The 25,354-nt window shown below is 31.8% G+C and overlaps 1 protein-coding gene across 3 annotated transcripts in view; it reads right to left on the bottom strand.

Moving 5' to 3' along the window:
• The window catches only part of LOC111054830 (neuropathy target esterase sws), a 104,723-nt gene that overhangs the window by 77,248 nt on the left and 2,121 nt on the right, over positions 1 to 25,354 (bottom strand). The window contains exons 1-2 of one of the 3 annotated variants that reach the window (XM_039433303.1): positions 14,946 to 15,346; positions 2,956 to 3,037 (exon numbers count right to left, since the gene is read on the bottom strand). In XM_039433303.1, the coding sequence (XP_039289237.1) occupies positions 2,956 to 3,037; positions 14,946 to 15,176 (313 nt within the window). In that variant the 5' untranslated portion in view covers positions 15,177 to 15,346. Of the gene's footprint in view, positions 1 to 2,955; positions 3,038 to 14,945; positions 15,347 to 25,354 lie in introns of those variants that run through there. The other 2 variants (XM_039433302.1, XM_039433304.1) reach the window with 2 other exon arrangements.

Genomic DNA, 25,354 nt, shown 5'->3' with positions numbered 1-25,354 from the left:
TATATATTTTATGATGATCAGTGTACTCATCCAATATCATACAATAACTGATTCTAAAGATACAATAAGTTCATTTATTTTGTAACTAATCTAAGATACAAATTGAGGTTTATAATTATAATATTCAAATTATATCATTATGATAAGTGTAATAATTAATATTGTATGATGTAAAAATAAAAGTGATTTTAATAATTATTACTAAACGAAAATCCCTATTAAATGCTGTATATCACCCCTCTGCGACTTCTGCTACTGCAAATATCTTTGGGGTGATTTATAGCATTTAATTTGGATTTTGGTTTAATAATAATGACTAATTCATTAGCATTTGAATAATTGCAATATCTCAGTAATTTCAGTAAAAGTGATTTTATTTTATTTGATTCATTAATGACTCATCCATCAATAATTATTATCAATTAAACTCAATACTGACAAAAGAGCTCAAGAGATAGCCTTCAAAAACTAATATAACATTGAAAAGACAGTAATTTTCCATGTTTACTAAATGACAGACAAAACAGTGTTTACTTTCACGGGTAATGTAAAGATGAAGAAATACTCTCCTTTATTGACAAAACGTTTTTAGCACCTAACATAAATAGCACCAATCTCTTCCTATATTCTCATTTTCTCAAATATAATATTCTCACGTGTTTACTTTCTAAAAACATTTACTAATCGTTTCAAGGCTGTGTTGAATTTCTTCAAGTACTTAGAAACCTATTTTACATACTTAAGACATTCTACATAATATTACTATTATTCAACCATGTATTATAGTGAGGTCCACGTTATAATGGCAGTGAAGAAACATAGGAGAACAGTGTTGCTGATTCTCTGCCTTGCCACTGCCTTTCATAGAGGATAGCTGATACTAGTATATCCGATGAAATATAAACTGCTAATTCTTCTAAATGATCAATTATGTTCTATTCGTTAAGAGAAAAAATTCTTCAATGATTAAATAATGAATTCTCATAATTAAGATTAAATAATTTGTTAATAAATTAATTATAATTCTACATTGTTGAAAAGTGATCTAGCAACGTTGCAGATGTAGGAAAGGATAGCGCTAACTGCTTTGTCGGATGATAGACAAGGATAGCAACATCAATGTTAATCATTTACAGCCAATATAACATGGACCTCAATATAGAAGTTGAGACATGACCTCCTAGCTTTAAAACGATGTTTCAATTTATTTCAAAGTTGAATGTATTGGGTATTTTTATTATTGTAAAGTCCTGTTATGTATTGTTTACATTATATGTATATGTTGTTTGTGTAATGCAAATAATGATTGTGACGTTGTCTATTGCTTTTTTCAAAGTTTAATGACAATAAAATATTATTGTTATTATTACTAATTGGGACTTGTTACTAATTATTACATTTTTGGAGAACATTTTTCGCCGAGTTTATCGTTCACTCTCTCGTTCATAATGTATGAATAAATAAAGAAAGAATGGATTGGCTAATGAATATTATGAGAGTATACTTTTTATTAAACGAAAATCCAAATTAAATGCTGTAATTCACCCCAAAGAAAGAAAGAATAAATAAAGAAAGAATGGATTGGCTAATGCATATTATGAGAGTATACTTTTTATTAAACGAAAATCCAAATTAAATGCTGTAATTCACCCCAAAGAAAGAAAGAAAGAATAAATAAAGAAAGAATGGATTGGCTAATGCATATTATGAGAGTATACTTTTTATTAAACGAAAATCCAAATTAAATGCTGTAATTCACCCCAAAGACTTTTGCTACTGCAAATATTGACACCCAGGGTGAATAGCTAGATGGAAATTTATTAGTATTTGAATAATTGCAATATCTCAGTAATTTCCATCTTATGAGAGTATATTTGATTTTGCTATTAATTGAAGCAGTTAATACCTATCCAAGGGGTCGCAGAGTATCGCCAGCCCTTAAAACCATCACACCAAAAAAAATTGGGACAAATTGGGCTATTTCGTCAAACTGGGACGACGACAAACTAGGTCGCTTCACGCACACGACAAGCTTGGTTTACTCACGGAAATCCACTACAGTCCACATGTTTTCTTGTTATTGTTGGTGGCTCCGTTAGCGGAAACTGATTAAAAACTCGCTGGTATATAAAAGCTCAATTTATTAAAGTATTCATACTCTTTCAAAAAATAATTTATATAAATAATAATTTCATTTCAATATAATATTTACGTTTGTATAAGTGATAAATAGTATTCCATTTTATACATCATATTCAACTATCAATTTCGAGTAACTGGTCAAGCAGTCAACGGTTCGGTCAATAGAATTTTTCTATTGAGTAGAGCCAGGATGATGATCAATAATAATATTAGAATTACTAACCTATAAAATAGATAACCCAAATTGACCACCTTCTCTGATCTGAACCTATAAATATCTTAGTTTTGTTTCCAATACAGTTAGATACTAGAAGGAGATTTACGAAAAAATAATATTAGCATTATGTTTTCATAAATTTATTGATTCCCTGAATATGATGGAATTCCCCAATTTAAGAATATTACTAAAACTAATGATAACTCCCATAATGAAAACTTTTAATAGGCCTATTTACTTTTCAGCCTTTTTAATGTTACTACAAACTAAGTGGAATGCAGGTTCAGTGCTGCCAAAAAATGATAGATGTAAAGTAGGAATAGACCCAGTTTGGCTTTTACTGTTCCACTTTGGTAGCGTCCGTAAAAACTGACCATTTTTTGGTGAGTGGCGGCTTTGAGGCAGACGGAACTCCGGCGACCCCTATCCAATGATATTTCTTGTGTTTGTTTGACTTTGTTAAAATAAATTTCAGTAGCACATATTTGTATATATTAATAATTTATTGTGTATCTTGAATTGATAAATCAATTATGATTATATCTGTATATATAGACTATATATAGACAAATGTCTAAACATGTATACGAAATTACCTCGATTCTTCCATTTCCAGGCAAACAACACAATTACAATGGACAGGAAACTTAGGCAGACAAACAGAGCCCATGTCACAGCCTGCAACATCACAAAAAAACAATAAATTATTAAATAAATATATAAATTAATAATAAGGAATAAATTTCAATAAGTTGTAAAAATATTAAACCAACAGAGACGGAGAGTACCAATAACACCTGTCCTGAAACAAGGAAGGATATTAATGCAGAAATGTAGGAGGAGAGCAAGAATAACGATAGGGGAAGATAAAAAGATGAAGAAGAAAATATATTGTTTTTTGGTTATTTGGTACAATCATAGAGAAAAGATAACATAAGAAGGTATCCCATGAAATAGGTTGTTTATGTTTCAAATTTCAAGCCGATTACTGTCTATTTTTATTATCTATATTATTACTGCTTTGTTGGGTCGAGAGAGTGTAAGAACGGCACAGTATGAGAGACTGCCTGCGTCACATAGCTTCACAAAAAAGAATTACTATGACTATCGGCTTGTGTTAACAATGAAATTTGTAAGATAAACGCCCTATAACATGGGACATCTTATTCTATCTTTTCTCTATGGCAGTATACAGTATACAGGGTGGGTGAAAAGTCCTAGAACGGCTCAATATCTCATACACAAAGGTAATTTGATGATGTGTGTGTGATTGGGGATCCTACTCAAATTGAAAATACTATTTTATTATGACTTAAAAAATCTGGTCCGCCATCTTGGATCCGCCATATTAAGTGCAACTTCATTTTTTTCAACTAGGAAGGTGGTCATGCGATACATGATTTCGATACGAAATTTCAAAAAAAAAAAGAAATGAATGGTGAAAACCGCACATTGATATCTCAAACCGTTCAGAAGATATTCACATTATCAATCAATACTATTCAAAGCAGAAAGGAGAGAAAAAAGTATGAGAACGGCTTAGTATCTCATAAAACATTGTGATTCCAAGGTGGGAGTGACTGGGGATCCCTCTCAAATTGAAAATACTACTTTTTATGACTTCAAAAATCTGGTCTGCCATCTTGGATCCGCCATATTGAATGCAACTTTATTTTTCTAAATAGGAAGGTGGTCATGCGATACATGATTTCGATAAGAAATTTCAAGAAAAAATGAATGGTGAAAACCGCACAACGATATCTCAAACCGTTCAGAAGATATTCACATTATTAATCAATACCACTTTTGTATTTCATTTCTGATATGCATGATATTGATTAATAATGTGAATATCTTCTGAACGGTTTGAGATATCGATATGCAGTTTTCGTCATTCATTTTTTCTTGAAATTTCGTATCGAAATCATGTATCGCATGACCACCTTCCTATTTAAAAAAAATAAAGTTGCACTCAATATGGCGGATCCAAGATGGTGGACCATATTTTTGAAGTCATAGTAACGTAGTATTTTCAATTTGAGTGGGATCCCCAATCACACCCACCGTCAAATAACCTTTGTGTATGAGATATTAAGCCGTTCTCGGACTTTTCACCCATCCTATATATACATATTATACCATACCACGTATACCATAAATATACTGTAAATACTGACTGTATAACAGTGAGATAATCCGTGAGTTCATAAACATTTTCTAACCGATTCTAAGAAGGTCAAACTCAACAGCCAGTCTCATTTCCTTTCTTATTTGCTATCTTTCAGAGCAGCAAACCAAACAATGAAATTAGCTCATTGACACAAGTGACAAACGCCAATCAATTACTATTCCATTTGGAGCGATTCAGCCACAGACAATGGATGTACTTACTTCACTTTCAATTGCAATGACCTTTGTACATACCAATTAACTTCGAAATTGATTTCTTTGTTTCCCTAAAAACTCAACCGTAATTGTAAGTGGAAGTAGAATGGAAAGGTACAAGTAACAATCAAGCGGTACTTAAAAGAACAAGCACAGTCGAACCTCACTATAACGACCCTCTACTTAACGAAATCCTCTACACAACGAATTTTTACCTGGTCCCATGACATTTTTGAGTTTAGGCTGCTTATTTACCTCTATTTAACGAATTTCAGACCTCTCAACAACAAAGTTTTCTCTTTACTTCAACATACAAAGTGTAGTGTGTATAGGAAGCAGACGGTTATTTTCAAGGAATTGTTTAGTTTCAGCAGAAAGGTCAATAGACTAAAAATAATGGCAATTCAGGTAGGAAGAAGATAGGGTGGTAGACAGTCAATAGAGGGTGAAACACAAGTCGGAAATTGAATGCAAGTTACTGGAAATTAAATTCCAAGAACTTGTCATTCACCTTGCAGGTGAACGACTGGAGTTCCCCGTTCTTGCTTTTGTCACACATTCCAATTATTTGAACTGACTATGATGATGATAGCTGTGACGAACCTGAGGAGAAGAATCTGTCAGATCAAGAAGTTCTAGAGGCTTTCAAAATTATCAGGCAAGGATTAAAACTGAAAAATAGTGTACCAGACATGTCTGACTGTTTGAATAGATGTGAGTCGTTTATTGAACATGATTTTTTATTCAAATGCAAAATTCAACCGAAAATTACCCACTTTTCCAAATATAAAAAATTGAAAAAAATAGGAAAGTTGAGTTATTATAGTATTTATTGTGAAGTTATTGACAAAATAACCGTATTTTGCGTTTCATCTAATAGTAGTATAAAGAGTTGAAAAATATTGCTACAGAGTAACTTATGTACTTTTATTAAACTCTACTAATAGTACAAATCAAGCTTTCTGAAAATAAATTGGTGAGTTTACTTACTTATTACTTTCTATAAATATTAAAAAACATGTTTTTTTCAAACAGCATGAATTTTCAAATTTCCATGTTAATATTGGCCTAATAGGTACCCTACCTACGTTCGCGATGATATGTTCTATGTACAATATTCATTTATTTACCGCCGTGATACGATATTATATCTCTATAGGATCAAGGCAGTTTTCTTGACAGAAACTCTCAATAACGAATACCTCTCTGCAGCGAATTTTTTCTCGGGAATTCGTTATAAAGAGGTTCGACTGTACTTAGAATGGTACTTACAGTAGGCTACATGGATTATCTAAATTTGGAAAAGGAAAAGTTTTGGGCTTTAAGGCCCGGTTGCACAACAGCCGGTTAGATTTTAACCGTGATTAATTTCACGAGAACCAATCAGAGAAGGCCTTCTTGATAAGACGGCTTCTCTGATTGGCTCTCATGGAATTAATCACGATTAAAATTTAACCGGCTGTTGTGCAACCGACACTAAGCCTGTTGTTTCTTTCCTAATCATTCATAGTTGAGAATGATACTATGGACCGGTTTCTGAGCTCGGGATTTAGCTAAGTTCTAGACTTTAAACAGCTGGAGTCAGAAAATTAGCTTTCCAAAACGGGGCGTAGTCGCAGTTTTTATTTTCTCATTTCTATAATTGGGAAAGTTTTTCCTTGACGAAATTAAACATTTCTAAATAATTCAAAATAGCTGAAACGTTACACTATTTTCTCTTCATTTTATTTTGTGTTCAATTTTCCAGTTTTTTTTTTGAAATTTCAAACGTGACTTTGACAATGACTACGACTACGCCCCGTTTCGGAAAGCCAATTTTCTTTCCCCAGCTGATTAAAGTCTAGAACTTAGCCAAATCCCGAGCTCGGAAACCGGCCCTTGAATCTATCAATGTATAAATAAATAAAAATCAATTTCTTTGTTTTTGAAAAAGGGTAATTTAAAGATGCGTTCACACCAAAGTTATTAACGAAATGTTAATAACTTAATCCTTATAGATTCTATAAGATTGCACATAACTTATCATACACATGATGAACATAAGTGTTTGTCAAGTTCCGTTCAATCAAATAGAATCTATAAGGATTAAGTTATTAACATTTCGTTAATAATTTTGGTGTAAACGCAGCTTTAAAGTACCCTTTTTCAAAAACAAAGAAATTTATTTTTTTATATTGATAGATTAAATATGATTACACATGATGAACATATATGTGTTTGTCAAGTTCCGTTCAATCAAAAAGAATATAATAAGGATTAAGTTATTAACATTCAGTTAATAACTTTGGTGTAAACCAAGCTTAAGAGTGGAGTTTTGCAATAATTGAGGAGAAACAATTCATTAGTGAAGAATTTGAAGACTTTGAATTTTTATTTTGAGAGTGTTTGGAACCAAAAATTTCACTTTCAAATAGATTTATTAATTTATTTATTTATCATTTACAATAAACTTAAGGACAAAGAAACAGACTACAGTCCAAAACTTCTTTTCATCCCAATTTCATAAAATAAATTGTCCAAATAAAGGTTATGAGCGACTTTCCAATTATTCACTAATTTCCACATTGAAACAAACCACAAACACTTGAAACAATTAATTTTGAATCAAGAAAGATTAAGATTCGAATTGATAACAAAATTTTTTCTACTTAGTACTCAAAACAGTAAAATAAATATTAATTTGAAATATTTAGTGTTTTGACAGATATTAAAATGGTGGGCTAGGTGGATTGAAGTCAACAACTTATTGGAAAATTTTCATCAAACCTCAAAATTTCACAAAAGTTAATTCATTGATTTGGGGGGGTCATTTCAACCCAAGAATAGTATATCAATATCCTTGATTTCAACCAACAATACAACAAGACACAGCCAATATACGAATAGAGAAATAACTTTTGCACATGCAAAGAGAATGAACAAAAAATTGTGAATCATGACACCAATAAATTTCACCATCAACAAAATATCAATCTATCAATTGAATAGTGAATGCGACTGAAGGCTGGAAGCCTTCTCTGAACTACTAACAGTTCAGAGAACTTCCGTTCAAATAAAATTGCACACAGAAGGCTACACAGAAAATAAATTCATAAGCCAAATGTGAACAGTACATCAATAATTTTAATGTAAGCTTACTGTGAATCAAATAAAACTTTTACTGTTCATTATTCTTCAATTTGAATTTACATACAAGGCCTCGAAAGTTGAATCTTGAAATCTTGAAAATGATTTGAGCGATTGTAATATTATTAAATTGGTACGGTAAATTAATTATTTTTCCCCAACCTAAATAGAATGCATTTCTATTCGATTTATTGTTTATTATTATTCCAATTTTTGCAAGAAAGAACTGAATGGGAGAGAAAATCTAAGTATACTCCTATTGTAAATTTCAATACAATGAAAATATTTAATCATCTCATTGGAATGAATCTTCTTCCTCAAATGGATATCTTTTAATCTGCTCAGAATTATTCCACAATTACTGGAATATCATTCTAAAAACTTGAGCTGAATATTATCTTTAAACTTAGAAAACCTAATGACATCCACTGCAACCGTATAATGGGTGATTTTTGATTTTTTATAATATAAAGATTGGACCCAATCAAAAGTTAGTGGCCCGATATAAGCAGGTATATAACCTGTACAAATTTCGAAAAAGAATGTACGTTCAATTGGCTCAAAATTGAATAAAGACACACATATATTGTCAAATTCTACACAGTTTGACAACATAGATGTGTGTTTTTATTTAATTATGGAACGGTTCTACAATATTGACAATGACTCAGTCGAGTTTTTGACTCAAAATTGTAAAATAAATTGCAATAATTAATTATATGATTCCGCAATTCTTTTCAGAACTCAAAACTCAAATTGCATGACTCACACTCTAATTGTCTGCTATTCATTAAATATTACATTTTTATTTCTTTGTTACAATGTAGATGAGTTGTTATCACTCACTCATAAACGAAATTCAACATACAATGCAAAATAATTATTAGCGATGACTATGCTAAGTTGAATCCACCACAAGCTTGATTATATTTTCAAACGTTACAAAGCTTATTATAGATAAGATTTTCTTTTGTAACTTTTACACACAAATTGACCAGATTACCTGGTTTTTCTATTCTTCAATACCATTTTAATTCCATTTTCAAAATCATTTTGCTTAATCCCTAGCGTCTCTTATATTGTCATGCGCAATGGTTCTCTAATGCTACAATGAGTACCTACTTTGAAATGTATTCCTCTCTAATTTCTGTTTTTCACAACATTAGCTATGTACAGACTTATGTATCACTCAACTATTTATACAGTGTGATTAAAATTATTTTATATCATTGTTTCTTGTTCTTTTGTATACATCTTAATAGAAATAAAAGTTATTATTATTATTATTATATATTTTTAGAAGATAACTTAATAGTTTTCTACCCACTGATTGGTTGTTTTAAGAAGGGAAATCTTTAATATTTTTCAATTATGTTATTGTTACAAAAACACAGATAGGGAGAGAAAAACTAAGTCCGAAAATATTGTTGATTGACCGAAGCGAAGATGAGGTCTTAGTTTCGACTCGATCGGCTTTTGTCTGTTTGTTTGTACCGCAGTTACAGTCGCAGTTATTGTCCGATTTGGATGACATTTGGTATGCAAATTCTTTGAAACAAGGCACAGAAACGTATGTGTAACGATTTTTGGTAAGACCTCCGTTTTTTTTATATTTAAAAACCGTAGAATAATCTCAAAAGTATCTTTAAAGATACAGCAACTCATGTTCCTACATTTTCGCAACTATTTTAGTTGTGGCCAATTTTTATAATCATAAAAATTAATCAACTAATAAATCAACAACTATTTGTCTCTAGCACTTTCAATGGAGAAAAAAGATAGATGACATGGCTAAATCTTCACAATATAGGCTACTGTACTTACTGGCCCTTCTCATTAGATTGAGAGTTGTCTTCATGAGCGAGGTCTACTGTTCGCAGAACTACTAGTATGTTCAATTTATTTTATTCAAAGCTATTTTACAGATTAAAGATGATATCAGCTTCTATTGAGGTGTGTTTCCCCATGAAAAATTAGCATTTTCAATCTAGATAAACACTGTCCAGTAATAATATAACTGGCCTATAATAGTAAAAAAAACGTCCGGGCAACACAACAATTGACAACAGATACTGGCGCAGTAAGTGAGACAGAAAATGAAGTAGTTGGAAATCCTGGAAATATTATAGGGGATTCAGAAGCGTGTAGTGGAATGACAATACGCAATATTATTGTGAATGAATAATCTGATGACTCATTCACTCAAAACATAATTAATTTCACATAAATAATTATCAAAATTATTATTCTATGAGGGAAATCTAATGATTGAACTCATCCAAGATAAGTTATATGGTTTATGATGGATATTACCACTAAACAAAATTGATTTTACATAAATAATATTGATGATCGAAAAATATTGAATGTAGCCTACTTTTTTAACGATATCAAGTGATATTTCTTCGATTATTTGATTTTATGTTAAGGTTAAAGATAAACTAGAAAGACGAACTGATAACGAACAAAGTCAAAAAATAGGATTACCTAAAAAAGAAGCCATACACAAGAGTTGTGGCTTCCTAAGCTCCTTAGAAATTCACGGTTACAAAGATTGGACAAACATTATTTAAAATAGTGACATAATGCACAAAAAAGGAGAACATTGAGGATTACATGAAAGAGATAATTGATATGAAAAAGATCATGAAAGAGAAAGAAAGTGATTTTATGACCCTTTTCTCTTAAAAAACCCTGAAATAAGTTGTTAGACTCAACAACTTTATTATAAAAATATTAATTGATAAAGCAAGCAAGAAAAAATCTGGTGTGGCGCACTCACACAACTTTCCTTGCCGTTATGTTAATTTATCACCTGACGCTAGTGTTCACGCTTCTCAAGTCTACTATTCAAAGATCTGAGCCAGCTGGTGACAGGACAATAACGCTGGGACAAACGAGGTCTGCTATCTCTTCATAGTGAATGATTTAATAGGAACCAGTTGCCAACAGCTTGCAATTGAATAATCACATTTTCTCGAATTTCAAGATTATTTTCAATTTTAGGTGAAAATGTTACTGAACATTAATTGTAGAGATTTTTATGCTCAATCTATTCCACTCGAATTTTTTTGCTTAAATTGTATCTGAAGCCTGATAATTTAGAATCTAAAATCAAACTTTGCATAGATAGGGCAGAGCTCCTGAATTTTTTACAGATATGGGACTTGTGGCAGTTGATAGAGCTTATCAATGACTATTTTAGGTATAAATTTGATCAAAATCGTTGGAGCCGCTTTCGAGAAAATTGCGAAAAACCCTTTTTTTGACAACATTTTCGCCATTTTAGCCGCCATCTTGAATTGCATTTGATCGAAATTGTTCGTGTCGGATCCTTATAGTGTGTTATAGTGTGAGGACCTCAAGTTCCAAATTTCAAGTCATTCCGTTGTTAATTGGGAGATGAGATATCGTGTACACTGACGCACATATATACACATACATACATACATACATACACACACACACACACACAGAAATTTAGAAATTGGGGTACCTTAATTTTTTAGGAAAGCAATACTCTCCTTACCTATGGTAATGGGTAGTAGAATGAATCTAGGATTTTTTTTTAATTTTAAATATAAGTCAATTTATTGATCAGAAAATTTATGCTTTAAAATCTACTATACAGTAATAGTTATGTAGCATATGGTTGTAGCAAATTTTTTCTAATATAAGTGGATAGTGGGTAAAATAATAACTGGAAAATTATAATTGAAATTTGATTTTGTTATCGTTTGTTCTAAGGAAGAATAAATTCCATTCTTTTATGACATGTGCATGGGATAATGAATTACTTCCTCAAGCAATAAACACTATGTGATAGAAGAATAGTCGTAAGATAATGCTGGTGAAAATCTATTCAATTGAAAACAACGTTATCAACGCTGCAGTAGAATTGAAACTATATTAAACTTTGTTTAAATAATAGATAAAGATTAGCATTTCGTTACTACAACTGAACAAAAGTGAGAAATCAGTAGGCTTTCTTTGTTTCAGCTACTATTGATTACACTGCATTACAAGTGCGCTACAGTCAGATAACAAATTATTATTTGATAGCTTAGGCCATATATATTCTATATTTTTTTAAAGAGTGACATCAGAGACAAATAAATAGACAATAATTGAACAGCATCTTTACTCTATGGCGACATCATTCATGATATAAACTATAATGTGAGAATGTTTAGTCCTTCAGTAAACAAAGAAGAGCTTCAATTTCTTGTGCTTTCTTCCAATATACAGAGTGTTTCTAATAAATATATCCCTCCAAATTCCTTTGTTGATTGGTCTACTGTGGTAAAACTTAGGATTAAACTTGAACTGCAGCAACAATCGTAGGAAAGAAGTGTGAAATTATACATCAAATTGAAGAGAATTGAATGCTCTATAAGCTCATGATCAGTATGGATTTTTTTCATCGATTTTCAAAAAGTTATAAGAGCAAAAATAGCATGTAAACGTGTTTTATTTTCATTAAATGTCACACCTTCAAGAGCAGATATCTCAAAAACTAGAGGAGATATAGAGAAAGTTGTGAGATGTTGTAGGAAATTATGGAAGCTTCAATTTTGTATATAACAGTTATGTCCGTAAGATACATAGTTTTCGAGTTATATGCGAGAAACCAAAAAATGGTACCCTTGAACTACCCCCACCCCCTTAGCACAGGGAGTAGGGGTGAGAACTTTTGATATGTTCACCTCCTTACTACCATAAAGAAAACTGCGGGGTCATAAATTGTCTTCCAAACATTTCCCTCTAAAACCCTTCCTTGACTGGACTATACAATTTGGAAATTTGTAATAAAAAAAGATAAATTTCACACATTGTGATAGAATGATTCCCCCATATGCGGTAAAGCTTTAAAGCTTTGCATATTTGAAAATATTCAATCAGAAAGATTCAGTTAATTGACCGAACGTAGTGAGGTCTATGTTTCAACTCGATTTGCTTTTGTCTGTCTGTATGTATCTGTTTGTATGTCTGTACGTAATCTGCGATTACGGCCAAACGCGTTGATAGAATTCGATAAGATTTGGTAGGAATATTCCTTTTTCAACACTTCGATGCATACACAAGGTTTTTTTTTGAAATTTTGCACTTTAAGGATAATATGAAAAGAAAAGGAATATATATATATATATATATATATATATATATTATATATATATATATAATATATATATATATAGCACTTTAACAGAAAACACTTTAAAGTTTTATAATATAAATATAAACAGGATAGATTAAAAACACTTTAAAACTTACATTTAAACGAGAATTTTCGGGAGCTGGGCCCCCTTTGTCAATCAACCAGGTTGTGAAGTAACTTCACTTTAGTGGAATGTAAGTTTTTATGTGTTTTTAATCTATCCGTGTCGTGTCTATCCTGTTTATATTTATATATATCTATATATATATATAGATCTGATATTATATATAGTCTACTTTGAAGATAGGATCAATCAGACTATAGAATTATTCATAATCAATCAGCTGACAAGTGGATTATTCATTGCATGCATTACACAGATGTCTGGCCGTGTCTATTTCTATAAGGTAGGGTTTCAATATTTTTTATGATGCGTGCCCATCAGTATCAATATTCTCACATTTGAAAAACAAATTTAATAGGTGATTGAAAATAAAATGAAGAATGATTAAATGAACTGAATAATGCTGGAGAAAATATAATATTTTTGATTGAAAAAAATTTATTTTAAAATAGTTGAGAAATATTTTTATCAGATGGAAAGATTATCACGAAACTGGATAAATTTTCATTTTCAAATTCAAACGTGAACTGAGTTTAATAACATAAATGAGTTTTTGATCTTGGAGAAAACAAATAACAGTTTTTAAGAGTAAATTATGATTCAACTGTGAATTGTGATTCAACTGAATCAACTAGAACAGGTGACATCAGATACTTGTGGATGAGAAAACTGCGTGAGGTCTACTGTTCACAGAACTACTAGTATGATATTGTTTTTACTTTCCTTGCCCTATTACCATAGGTAAGGGAAGTATTGCTTCCCGAAAAAAATTAAGGTACCCCAATTTCTAAATTTCTATACGTTTCAAGGTCCCCTGAGTCCGAAAAAGTGGTTTTTGGGTATTGGTCTGTATATATATGTGTGTGTGTGTGTGTGTGTGTGTGTGTGTGTGTGTGTGTGTGTGTGTGTGTGTGTGTGTGTGTGTGTGTGTGTGTGTGTGTGTGTGTGTGTGTGTGTGTGTGTGTGTGTTGTGTGTGTGTGTGTATATGAGTGTATGTGCGTCTGTGTACACGATATCTCATCTCCAAGTTAACGGAATGACTTGAAATTTGGAACTTAAGGTCCTTACACTATAAGGATCCGACACGAACAATTTCGATCAAATGCATTTCAAGATGGCGGCTAAAATGGCGAAAATGTTGTCAAAAACATGATTTTTCGCGATTTTCTCGAAAACAGCTCCAACGATTTGGATCAAATCTATACCTAGAAAAGTCATTGATAAGCTCTATCAACTGCCACAAGTCTCATATCTGTAAAAATTTCAGGAGCTTCGCCTCATCTATGCAAAGTTTGATTTCATATTCCCAATTATCAGGCTTCGGATACAATTTGAACAAAAAAATTCAGGTGGAAAAGATTGAGCATAAAAATCTCTTCAATTAATGTTCAGTAACATTTTCACCTAAAATTCAAAATAAGCTCGAAATGCGAGAAAATAAGATTATTCAATTGCAAACTGTTGGCAACTGTTGATTCTATTAAATCATTCACTATGAAGAGATAGCAGACTTCGTATGTCTGCAGCGCTATTGTCCTATCCCCAGCTGTCTCAGATCTTAGAATAGTGGATTTGATATGCACGGGAACACTAGCGTCAGTTGATTAATTTTCATAACGGCAAGGAAAGTTGTGTGAGTACGCCACACCAGAATTTTTCAATTGATAATATTCTCTTGCTTCTATGTCACTAGTGTATTATTTTATTACTAAAATTGTATAATGTATTTTCTGATGAATAAATCTTGAATTACTTAATTTAATTAAATTAATTTGTCGATTTAATTTCTCACCTGTGGAGGAAACGTGATCAAAAACAGAATCGCAGAGAACACATTGGTCTTAACTTCCATTCTACATAACACATTTATGTAGCTCACATAGAAACAGTAGCCTGACAAAAAGCTCAACGGGTAGAAAAAACAAAACACAATTATCACAGCTAAATAAATTCCCGGAACAGTTAGTGTCCATATAACTGCTATTGAGGGCTGTCTAGTTTTTCTAACAGTTGCAGTCTTCATGTGAAATAATTCTAATAAAAAAATCAGTCTTTGAAAGTCTACAACAGTCTATCAGTCTTTGAAATATCTCCAAACCAATGTTTTCACATCAGTATTGTTTGTTACATTAATGAATTGACAAATCAGAAAACTAATGTGGAACCAGAATCTTTGAAAAATCTTCAAATAATTATTGTGGAGCCAGTCTTTAAAACGTCTTCAAATAATTATTGTGAAACCAATGTTTTTACATCAGTACTGTTTGTTACATTAATGAATTCACAAATCAGAAAATTAATTTGGAACCAGAATCTTTGAAAAATCTTCAAATAATTATTGTGGAACCAGTCTTTAAAAATCGTCAAATAATTATCGAGGAACCAGAGAAAGTTACATTGTCATTATCGTATTACAGCAAACAAATGACGAAGCAAGATGACAAGAAATTTTCTAAATCTCATCCAGAATGTCTTCAATCAATAGAATTTTGAAACAATCAACAAAAGTCTGGTCTAGTTTTGAATCAAACTGGATGAAAATAATCAGTGGGATCGATAAAACAAACTGAAATATTTCTTATCAATTATGAATTATCTTCAGACCAGATAAGACAATAAAAAAGTGTCCACGATTTAATTTAGCTTACAATTTTTGTCAAATGGCAAATCACGAATTATTAAAAAAAATAGTAGAAGTAAATGCACAAAAGTAAAACGTGAAAATAAATGCACCAAAAACCTGAATCTCTATTGTCTGTAGTAGAAATCACGTCAAGTACTAAGTACTAAGTGTTCAATTATTATGTACTGTTTATTGAACAAAAAAAAACACCAACTAAACATAGTTTATCTACACACGTGACATTCGCACAAAATTTTTAAACACACTCCATCTCCCGCCAATAGAAACTGTTGTAGGCCTACTATTTTACAATAATACACTAAACACTGTAGTACACGATAACACAAAGTCCGTAGTCTAATACTGTCAACTCGGTCGATGATAGTCTAAATTCTGAAAGGAGGATAACCTACCTAATTGAACTACAAAACCATACTGACTCGTCAATGAATGACTCAATGTGTTTATCAGCGCGCCGAAGCGACCAGTCGTAATTTTGTTTACAAATGAAAACCCCACCACAAGTTGTAAGAGAGTGAGTGAGAGAAAAAGAAACAGACAGACAGAGAGAGAGAGAGAGATAGAGTGGGTAAGAGATAGAATGAGAAACTGGGTGGGGGGAGTGTGTGTGAGTAGAGTAGTGCATTGCTTCCAAATAGCTTATCAACGTACAAAACCCTGTTTAGTTCAAGAACTAATAATATTAATAATATACCTATAGATACCACGGCTCGCTACTTTAGGTTATACGAGGAAAACTTATTCTACAGGGTTTATATATGTAGATACTAAAATACGCGCTTCCTGCGCTATATATATTCACCAACTCCCACCAGAAAAAAGTTGAAAAAACAACTCTACGCAAAAGCAGTCACCGAAAAAATACCGGTAAACAACAACAATGTAATTTCGCACATGCATAGAACCAACATTTTTCAAGGCCGTCGCATTTCTTTTTGACAACTTGTAAACAATGTACTTTTCTCTTTTTATAGTAAGAGAGCGTACGCAGTTTATTGATGTAAAAAGTTTCAAAAAGTTGTGCATGCATGGAAATCTTGAAATAGAAAGAAATGATAAGATTGTAGACTGACCCTGGGTGGTATAGTGCAGAGCGCCGCTTGCTTTGTAAATATAAAAATTTAAAAAACACGACTTTTACGAAAGTCTAATAGCTTTTCAATTAATTATGTTAAAATGAACATTTTTGTTAAAATAGAATATAAATTTTGTTGAAATAAAATATTTTGTTAATTATATTTCTACATTGTGAAAAACGATATGGAAACGCTGTGAAGCTAGAAAAGGATAAAGGTATCTGTTTTGTCGAATGATAGACAAGGTAGCAACACCAATGTTAATAAAATATTGTAATTATAACGTGGGATAAGGATATATAAGGATGTTCACTATACATAAGGATTGAAGTGAATAGAATTACAGATTAATCAGTTAACATCCAGTCAAAACTAATATTATTAATATTATTATGGATGTTAATTAATTAATGTTCAAGTAATTAAACATTAATGTTTAATTAATGGACGTTTTTTAATTAATTCATTATAGATGTTAATTATTTAACATCTAGTCGAATCACGATTTTTAAACGAATACATCTCAAACCCCCAGTGTGTATTCATATTAATCCTAAACTCTTCTAATAAATTATGGCTTCATAGTTTCAAAATAGTATAAGTCATGGAAAAATTAAACTATTACTGGGAATTAAACGCCAATTAGCGAGCCAGTGATCTTATCTCAGAATCAAATATCATATGAAACGCATCATTACACTCTTATCTTGAATTGATTACTTCCAACTCATATGGAAAACATTATCCTATTATATTAAGCGAGCAATTTCTGTATTTATATATCTGGTTAATTTTATATCTGGTTATTTATGTTCAACGGATCTCAAAAACGGCTATAACGATTTTCACGAAATTTGGAACATAGTAGGTTTATGATATAAAAATTCGCTTGCACTAGGTCTCATCCTTGGGAAAACTCGTTGAACCACATTAATTCATCCTTGGCTGAAACAGCTGAGACATTCGTCGTCTGTGGGTAGTAAAAAGTGAGGGAGTGATTCTGTGGAAATTCAAAATATCGCATCCCCGAAATTCATAAGCTGACGTATAGCCAGCTGTAAAATATAAACAAGATCATTTGAGAGAATTGTGTTCTGTCATGGCTTACTCTATCTATATTTTACTCTATCTATATCATTTCCGATATTTTAAATGAATAAAGTACAGAAACATCCAGTCAAATCACGATTTTTACACAAATGCATCTCAAACCCCCAGGGTGTATTCATATTAATCCCAAACTCTTCTAATAAATTCTGGCATCATAGTTTCAAACTAATATACGTCATGGAAAAATTAAAATATTACTGGAAATTAAACGCCAATTAGCAAGCCAGTGATCTTATCTCAGAATCAAATATCATATATGAAACGCTCCATTATCTTGAATTGATTACTTCCAACTCATATGGAAAGCATTATAAGCCACATTAGTCATGATATCTGATAGTATGACCTGCATACCTAATGCTGATAATGCAGTTATTTCTGTACAAACTTTAATTATTAATAATACGAATCAACAATAATGCATGACTGAATTTGGAAGTACCAATCATGATTCATCACATTGCACAACAATTAACAATATTAATTATTATTAAACGAAACCCCCAATTAAATTCTGCAAATAGTAAACAATATTAGTCAGCTATCTTTCCCAAAAATTCTAGTAATTTGTTGATTTTTGATAATGTTATTAAGAAGTGTGTGTTCGTGTATTCATGGGTGAATGACCTAGGTTGAATCAACTGTTACAAAAAAATTACTCTATTAAAGACTAGCAGGAAACCCATGCTTCGCAAGAGACTAACTAAAAACTTGTCGTAATGAAATCTCGAAGAAATGAAAATAGGGTTATAGGCTAACCATCCTCGGTAAAATAAGAACCTATATGCAAAGTTATCAGTTGAGTAGTTGAGACGTGATGATGCGTCATTCGTGAATTTCCTATCCCATACATGCATAAGCCAGTTTTTACTTTCCTTGCCCTATTACCATAGGAAGGAAAGTATTGCTTTCCGAAAAAATTAAGGTACCCCAATTTCTAAATTTCTATACGTTTCGAGGTCCCCTGAGTCCAAAAAAGTGTTTTTTTGGTATTGGTTTGTATATATATACATATGTGTGTGTGTGTGTGTGTGTGTGTGTGTGTGTGTGTGTGTGTGTGTGTGTGTGTGGTGTGTGTGTGTGTGTGTGTGTGTGTGTGTGTGTGTGTGTGTGTATATGTGCGTCTGTGTACACGATATCTCATCTCCCAATCAACGGAATGACTTGAAATTTGGAACTTGAGGTCCTTACAATATAAGTTTCCGACACGAACAATTTCGATCAGATGTAATTCAAGATGGCGGCGAAAATGTCAAAAACAGGGTTTTTCGCGATTTTCTCGAAAACGGCTCCAACGATTTTGATCAAATTTATACATAAAATTGCCATTGATAAGCTCTATCAACTGCCATAAGTCCCATATCTGTAAAAATTTCAGGAGGTCCGCCCCATCTATGCAAAGCTTGATTTTATATTCCCAATTATCAGGCTTCAGATATAATTTAAACAAAAAATTCCAAGTGGAAATGATTGAGCATAAACATCTCAATAATTAATGTTCAGTAACATTTTCATCTAAAATTGAAAATAAGCTCGAAATTCGAGAGAATGTGATTATTCAATTGCAAACTGTTGGCAACTGTTGATTCTATTAAATCATTCACTATGAAGAGATAGCAGACTTCGTGTGTCTCCAGCGTTATTGTCCTGTCACCAGCTGGCTTGGATCTTTGAATAGTAGACTTGAGATGTGCGTTAACACTAGCGTCAGGTAATAAATTTTCATAATGGCAAGGAAAATATTGTGTGAGTGCGCCACACGAGATTTTTTCTTTATTTTAATATAGAATTTGTGCATGAGATTTTCGCTAGTGAGTGGGTAATGTACGAGTGTGTACTATAGAATAGTAATGTAGAAATGGAATAAAAGTTATCAAGTACTGTACCCTTTTTATATTTTATCAAATAAATTTTACATTTTAGTAGCCCTAGAGAAAAGGGCGAAATAGAGTAATTTATTTTATAATTTACAAATCATTCATGTTTCTTGTATATTATTTCCATTGATTGTATTTTTTATTTTGGTATACATATTCGTTGTATTTTTATTAGTTATTTATTCAATCATCTATTTATTTATTTTTTACACACAGTGTTGCTAAACTCTCTCTCTTTAAAACCGTACGTCACTTGGTCGAGTATAACATTTATAAACGTTATAAATGGTGATTCACTGGGTTTCAAAAATATTTACTCTGGTTAATGGTTACTCTTTTTCAAAAGTACCTTTGTAAGTTATTCTTTGGGTAATTCTTCTGGTTAATGGTTACTCTTTTTCAAAAGTACCTTTGTAAGTTATCTTTGGGTAATTCTTCTGGTTAATGGTTACTCTTTTTCAAAAGTACCTTTGTAAGTATTCTTTGGGTAATTCTTCTGGTTAATGGTTACTCTTTTTCAAAAGTACCTTTGTAAGTTATTCTTTGGGTAATTCTTCTGGTTAATGGTTACTCTTTTTCAAAAGTACCTTTGTAAGTTATTCTTTGGGTAATTCTTCTGGTTAATGGTTACTCTTTTTCAAAAGTACCTTTGTAAGTTATTCTTTGGGTAATTCTTCTGGTTAATGGTTACTCTTTTTCAAAAGTACCTTTGTAAGTTATTCTTTGGGTAATTCTTCTGGTTAATGGTTACTCTTTTTCAAAAGTACCTTTGTAAGTTATTCTTTGGGTAATTCTTCTGGTTAATGGTTACTCTTTTTCAAAAGTACCTTTGTAACTTATTCTTTGGGTAATTCTTCTGGTTAATGGTTACTCTTTTTCAAAAGTACCTTTGTAACTTATTCTTGGGTAATTCTTCTGGTTAATGGTTACTCTTTTTCAAAAGTACCTTTGTAAGTTATTCTTTGGGTAATCTTCTGGTTAATGGTTACTCTTTTTCAAAAGTACCTTTGTAAGTTATTCTTTGGGTAATTCTTTGGTTAATGGTTACTCTTTTTCAAAAGTACCTTTGTAAGTTATTCTTTGGGTAATTCTTCTGGTTAATGGTTACTCTTTTTCAAAAGTACCTTTGTAACTTATTCTTTGGGTAATTCTTCTGGTTAATGGTTACTCTTTTTCAAAAGTACCTTTGTAACTTATTCTTTGGGTAATTCTTCTGGTTAATGGTTACTCTTTTTCAAAAGTACCTTTGTAAGTTATTCTTTGGGTAATTCTTCTGGTTAATGGTTACTCTTTTTCAAAAGTACCTTTGTAAGTTATTCTTTGGGTAATTCTTCTGGTTAATAGTTACTCTTTTTCAAAAGTACCTTTGTAAGTTATTCTTTGGGTAATTCTTCTGGTTAATGGTTACTCTTTTTCAAAAGTACCTTTGTAAGTTATTCTTTGGGTAATTCTTTGGTTAATGGTTACTCTTTTTCAAAAGTACCTTTGTAACTTATTCTTTGGGTAATTCTTCTGGTAATGGTTACTCTTTTTCAAAAGTACCTTTGTAAGTTATTCTTTGGGTAATTCTTCTGGTTAATGGTTACTCTTTTTCAAAAGTACCTTTGTAAGTTATTCTTTGGGTAATTCTTCTGGTTAATGGTTACTCTTTTTCAAAAGTACCTTTGTAACTTATTCTTTGGGTAATTCTTCTGGTTAATGGTTACTCTTTTTCAAAAGTACCTTTGTAAGTTATTCTTTGGGTAATTCTTCTGGTTAATGGTTACTCTTTTTCAAAAGTACCTTTGTAACTTATTCTTTGGGTACAAACCGTACGTCACTTCTTGGTCCAGTATAACGTTTATAGTGAATCACTAGGTTTCAAAAATATTTACTCTGGTTACTGGTTGCTATTTTTCAAAAGTACTGTATGAGAATTCAGTGGGAAGACTCTACAGTTTTCTGTTGAACCCTCAACAAAAAAATAAGTCGCAATGGATTACACAGCAATCGACAGAAGGAGAAAAAAAATTAAACATCTGAAGGCTGACTTGAGAAGACATAATATGCAGACAGACGGAAGTCTGTTCGATCACCTAGGGAGGAATTTTTCGACCGTCTGTTGCTGTAAGCGTATGCCTTCAGACTAATAAATACTTCCAAGATGACATATTAATTTACCTGGGTGCTGATCAGCTGGGAATAAAATAAAAACGTTCAGAACAAATTATTTATTTTAATTCATCAAGCCTTATAATATTATGTAATTTGATTTGTTGTATAACTTGGGCTATTAAGCCTATTTTATTCACATTTCATAATACACAAATCAAAGATATGATCAGAAAAGGACCAACAGGCCTAGCCCAAAACTGTTCCCTTTCCTAATTTTGATATTATTGAAACAAATCTTAAAAAATGCAAGAATTGATAGACTTTCAATTAAAGTTTACCATATTGTGGATGTATATTTTTCTATAATCAAGTTATTGATATGATTATCTTTAAGAATATTTTAATATTATTTCCAAATGAGTTCAATAACCAAAACGTTATATCGAAGTAGAGACCTAATACAATACAACCAATATACTGTAGCTTAACAATCGAATAAGAATCGATATGGGTTAGGAAAGACATGGTTTAGGATATTTTCCAAATGAGTTCAATAACCAAAAAGTTATATTGAAGTAGAGACCTAATACAACCAATATAGCTTAACAATCGAATAAGAATCGGATATGGGTTGGGAAAGACAAAGGTTTATTTTTTATCATTTATCAATATTTATCATTTACACTGTTGTCAACAGTTCTTAAACACTGGTTTAAAAATTACATTATTTGAACAGGTGTTCAATTTATCTGAAAGAGACGTGTTGTTATGTACAGTGATAATTTAAGCTCTTATTCGTCTCATATCCCGATAACAAATTGCATAAAGGCTTGATTGAAAAATTACATTAAAAATTAGTTCTGAGCTACATAATCACTTCCCAGTGGTTCGGAATTCACCTAAAATTGTAGGTAATTTTTTCTGTCATATCTTCCATTACTCCTTTTTAGGGCCAAGCCACACAAGGCGTTTTTTCAGACGAATCCAGGAAGATCTCCGATTGGCTGATTATTATCAACTCCCGACCGCTAACCCAATCAGCCAATCGGAGTACTTCCTGGCCTGTCGTCTAAAAATCTAATTTATTTCCACAAAGTACAAACATTTCAATATTAAATTGAATCAGGAATTTGAAGTGCACAGTGTTGCTACTTTGATGATTTTATTTTACTATCTAGTATTTATTTCTTGATATCATTATCCTTTTCATTTTTCTTTCATTCATTTTTCTTTGTAATTATGTTTTGTCTTGTTTTGTGTGTTTTAATAAATTGAAAACTGAATTGAAATTATATTGTGTTGGGTTTATCTTCAGAATTAAGAGCAAAGTTGTTGTGTGTTAATAATATAATCATGTTAATAATAATCATACTCTTAATACTGAGTTAAAAGGAAATAAAATAATATCCATCATTAGTCTTAATTCATTAAACCTAATGATCCTTATCGCCGAATAAAATTAAACTATTTAGACATAGCTTTCAACCGTTTTTTAAGTTACTGTACTTCAATAACCAACAATTGCTAATTAAACAATGAATACGGAATGAAATGCTGATAAGAATCCAGAATTAAACCAATAAATTCCAATTTCTCACCAACAAAGAAAATACAACAAATGAATTCCATTGACAACAATGGCTTCAAGATGACCTTGAGAGTTGAATAATTTGTAATTCAATACCGCTATCACATAACTTGGCCTGCTTGAAAAGCTCTTTAAAATTCAGCACAATGAGTAAGAATAATGATTCACTAATAAAATACTGCACAAAAACAAAGAACAAATTTTACAACTTTAGACATTACTAGTCAGCTAGACATATCATAGCATGTCTATAGCCAGATAGATATTAATAAAGCGTTCAAGTCCATGGAGTTGGAAAGCCCAAAAAACTCAAGAGATAAAGAAACTACTACCATTTAAACATAGAAAAATCTGGTGTGGCGCACTCACACAACTTTCCTTGCCGTTATGAAAATTGATCACCTGAAGCTAGTGTTCACGAGCATCTCAAGTTTACTATTCAAAGATCTGAGCCAGTAGGTGACAGGAAAATAACGCTGGAGACACATGAGGTCTGCTACCTCTTCATAGTGAATCATTTAATAGAATCAACAGTTGCCAACAGTTTGCAATTTAATAATCACATTTTCTCGGATTTCAAGCTTATTTTCAATTCTAGGTGAAAATGTTACTGGACATTAATTGTAGAGATTTTCATGCTCAATCTTTTCCACTTAAAATTTTTCGTTTAAATTATATCTGAGACCTGATAATTGAGAATCTAAAATCAAACTTTGCATAGATGGGGAGGATCTCCTGAAATTTTTACAGATATGGGGCTTGTGGCAGTTGATAGATCTCATCAATAACAACTTTAGGTATAAATTTGATCAAAATCGTTGGAGAAAATCAAATGTGGTTTGATCAAAAATGGTTTTGAGAAAATCGCAAAAAACCCTGTTTTTGGCAACATTTTCGCCATTTTAGCCACCATCTTGAATTGCATTTGATCGAAATTGTTCGTCGGATCCTTAAAGTGTAAGAACCTTAAGTTCTAAATTTCAAGTCATTCCGTTAATTGGGAGAAGAGATATCGTGTACACAGACACACTCATACACACACACACACACACATACAGACCAATACCCAAAAACCACTTTTCTGGAGTCAGGGGACTTTGAAACATATAGAAATTTAGAAATTGGGGTACCTTAATTTTTTCGGAAAGCAATACTTTACTTACCTATGGTAATAGGGCCAGGAAAGCAAAATTGATAAAACCTATTATATTAATGAACAAATTAAGTCTTTGGTGCAAAGAACAGATCGACTAACTATGGTAATGGATTCACTGGTGCAATTTGAAGAAAATATAGGAAAAATGAGAACAGAAAAAGAGAGATTATCGTATTTCATTACTTTGTGGTGTAAGCAAGGACATGCTACCCATCAATATCATGAAAACCCCGGCAGATAACTCTAAAATCCCAAGATGTGGACTGTCAAGGAATACTGGTGCAAGTTGAAGAAATAATAGAAAGAAATGAGAACAGAAGAGAGAGATTATCGTTGTTTATTACTTTGTGGTGTAAGCAAAGACATGCTACCCATCAATATCATGAAAAACCCGGCAGATAACTCTAAAATCCCAAGATGTGGACTGTCAAGGACCTAGGGCTAGTTTCCAGTGAAGATTTTTAACCTGTTGCCAGAGGAGATGAAGGAGACAGTGACTTTGGGTATGAGCAGGTATGAGTCGCAGGTAAAAAGGTGCGTACAGACTTTCGCTCTGCTACGCAATCGAATGTCACTCGAGCAGATCGATTGATGAACGACCGGGGAGCAAGAGTGGAACGCGAAAAGAGCTAACATCTCCCGTAACGTTCATGATC

This window comes from Nilaparvata lugens, chromosome 7 (genome assembly GCF_014356525.2).
Source record: "Nilaparvata lugens isolate BPH chromosome 7, ASM1435652v1, whole genome shotgun sequence".
NCBI classification, from domain to species: Eukaryota; Metazoa; Arthropoda; class Insecta; order Hemiptera; family Delphacidae; genus Nilaparvata; species Nilaparvata lugens.
The sequence above is the reverse complement of the archived record's forward strand: the minus strand, read 5'-3'. Positions and strand labels throughout refer to the sequence as shown.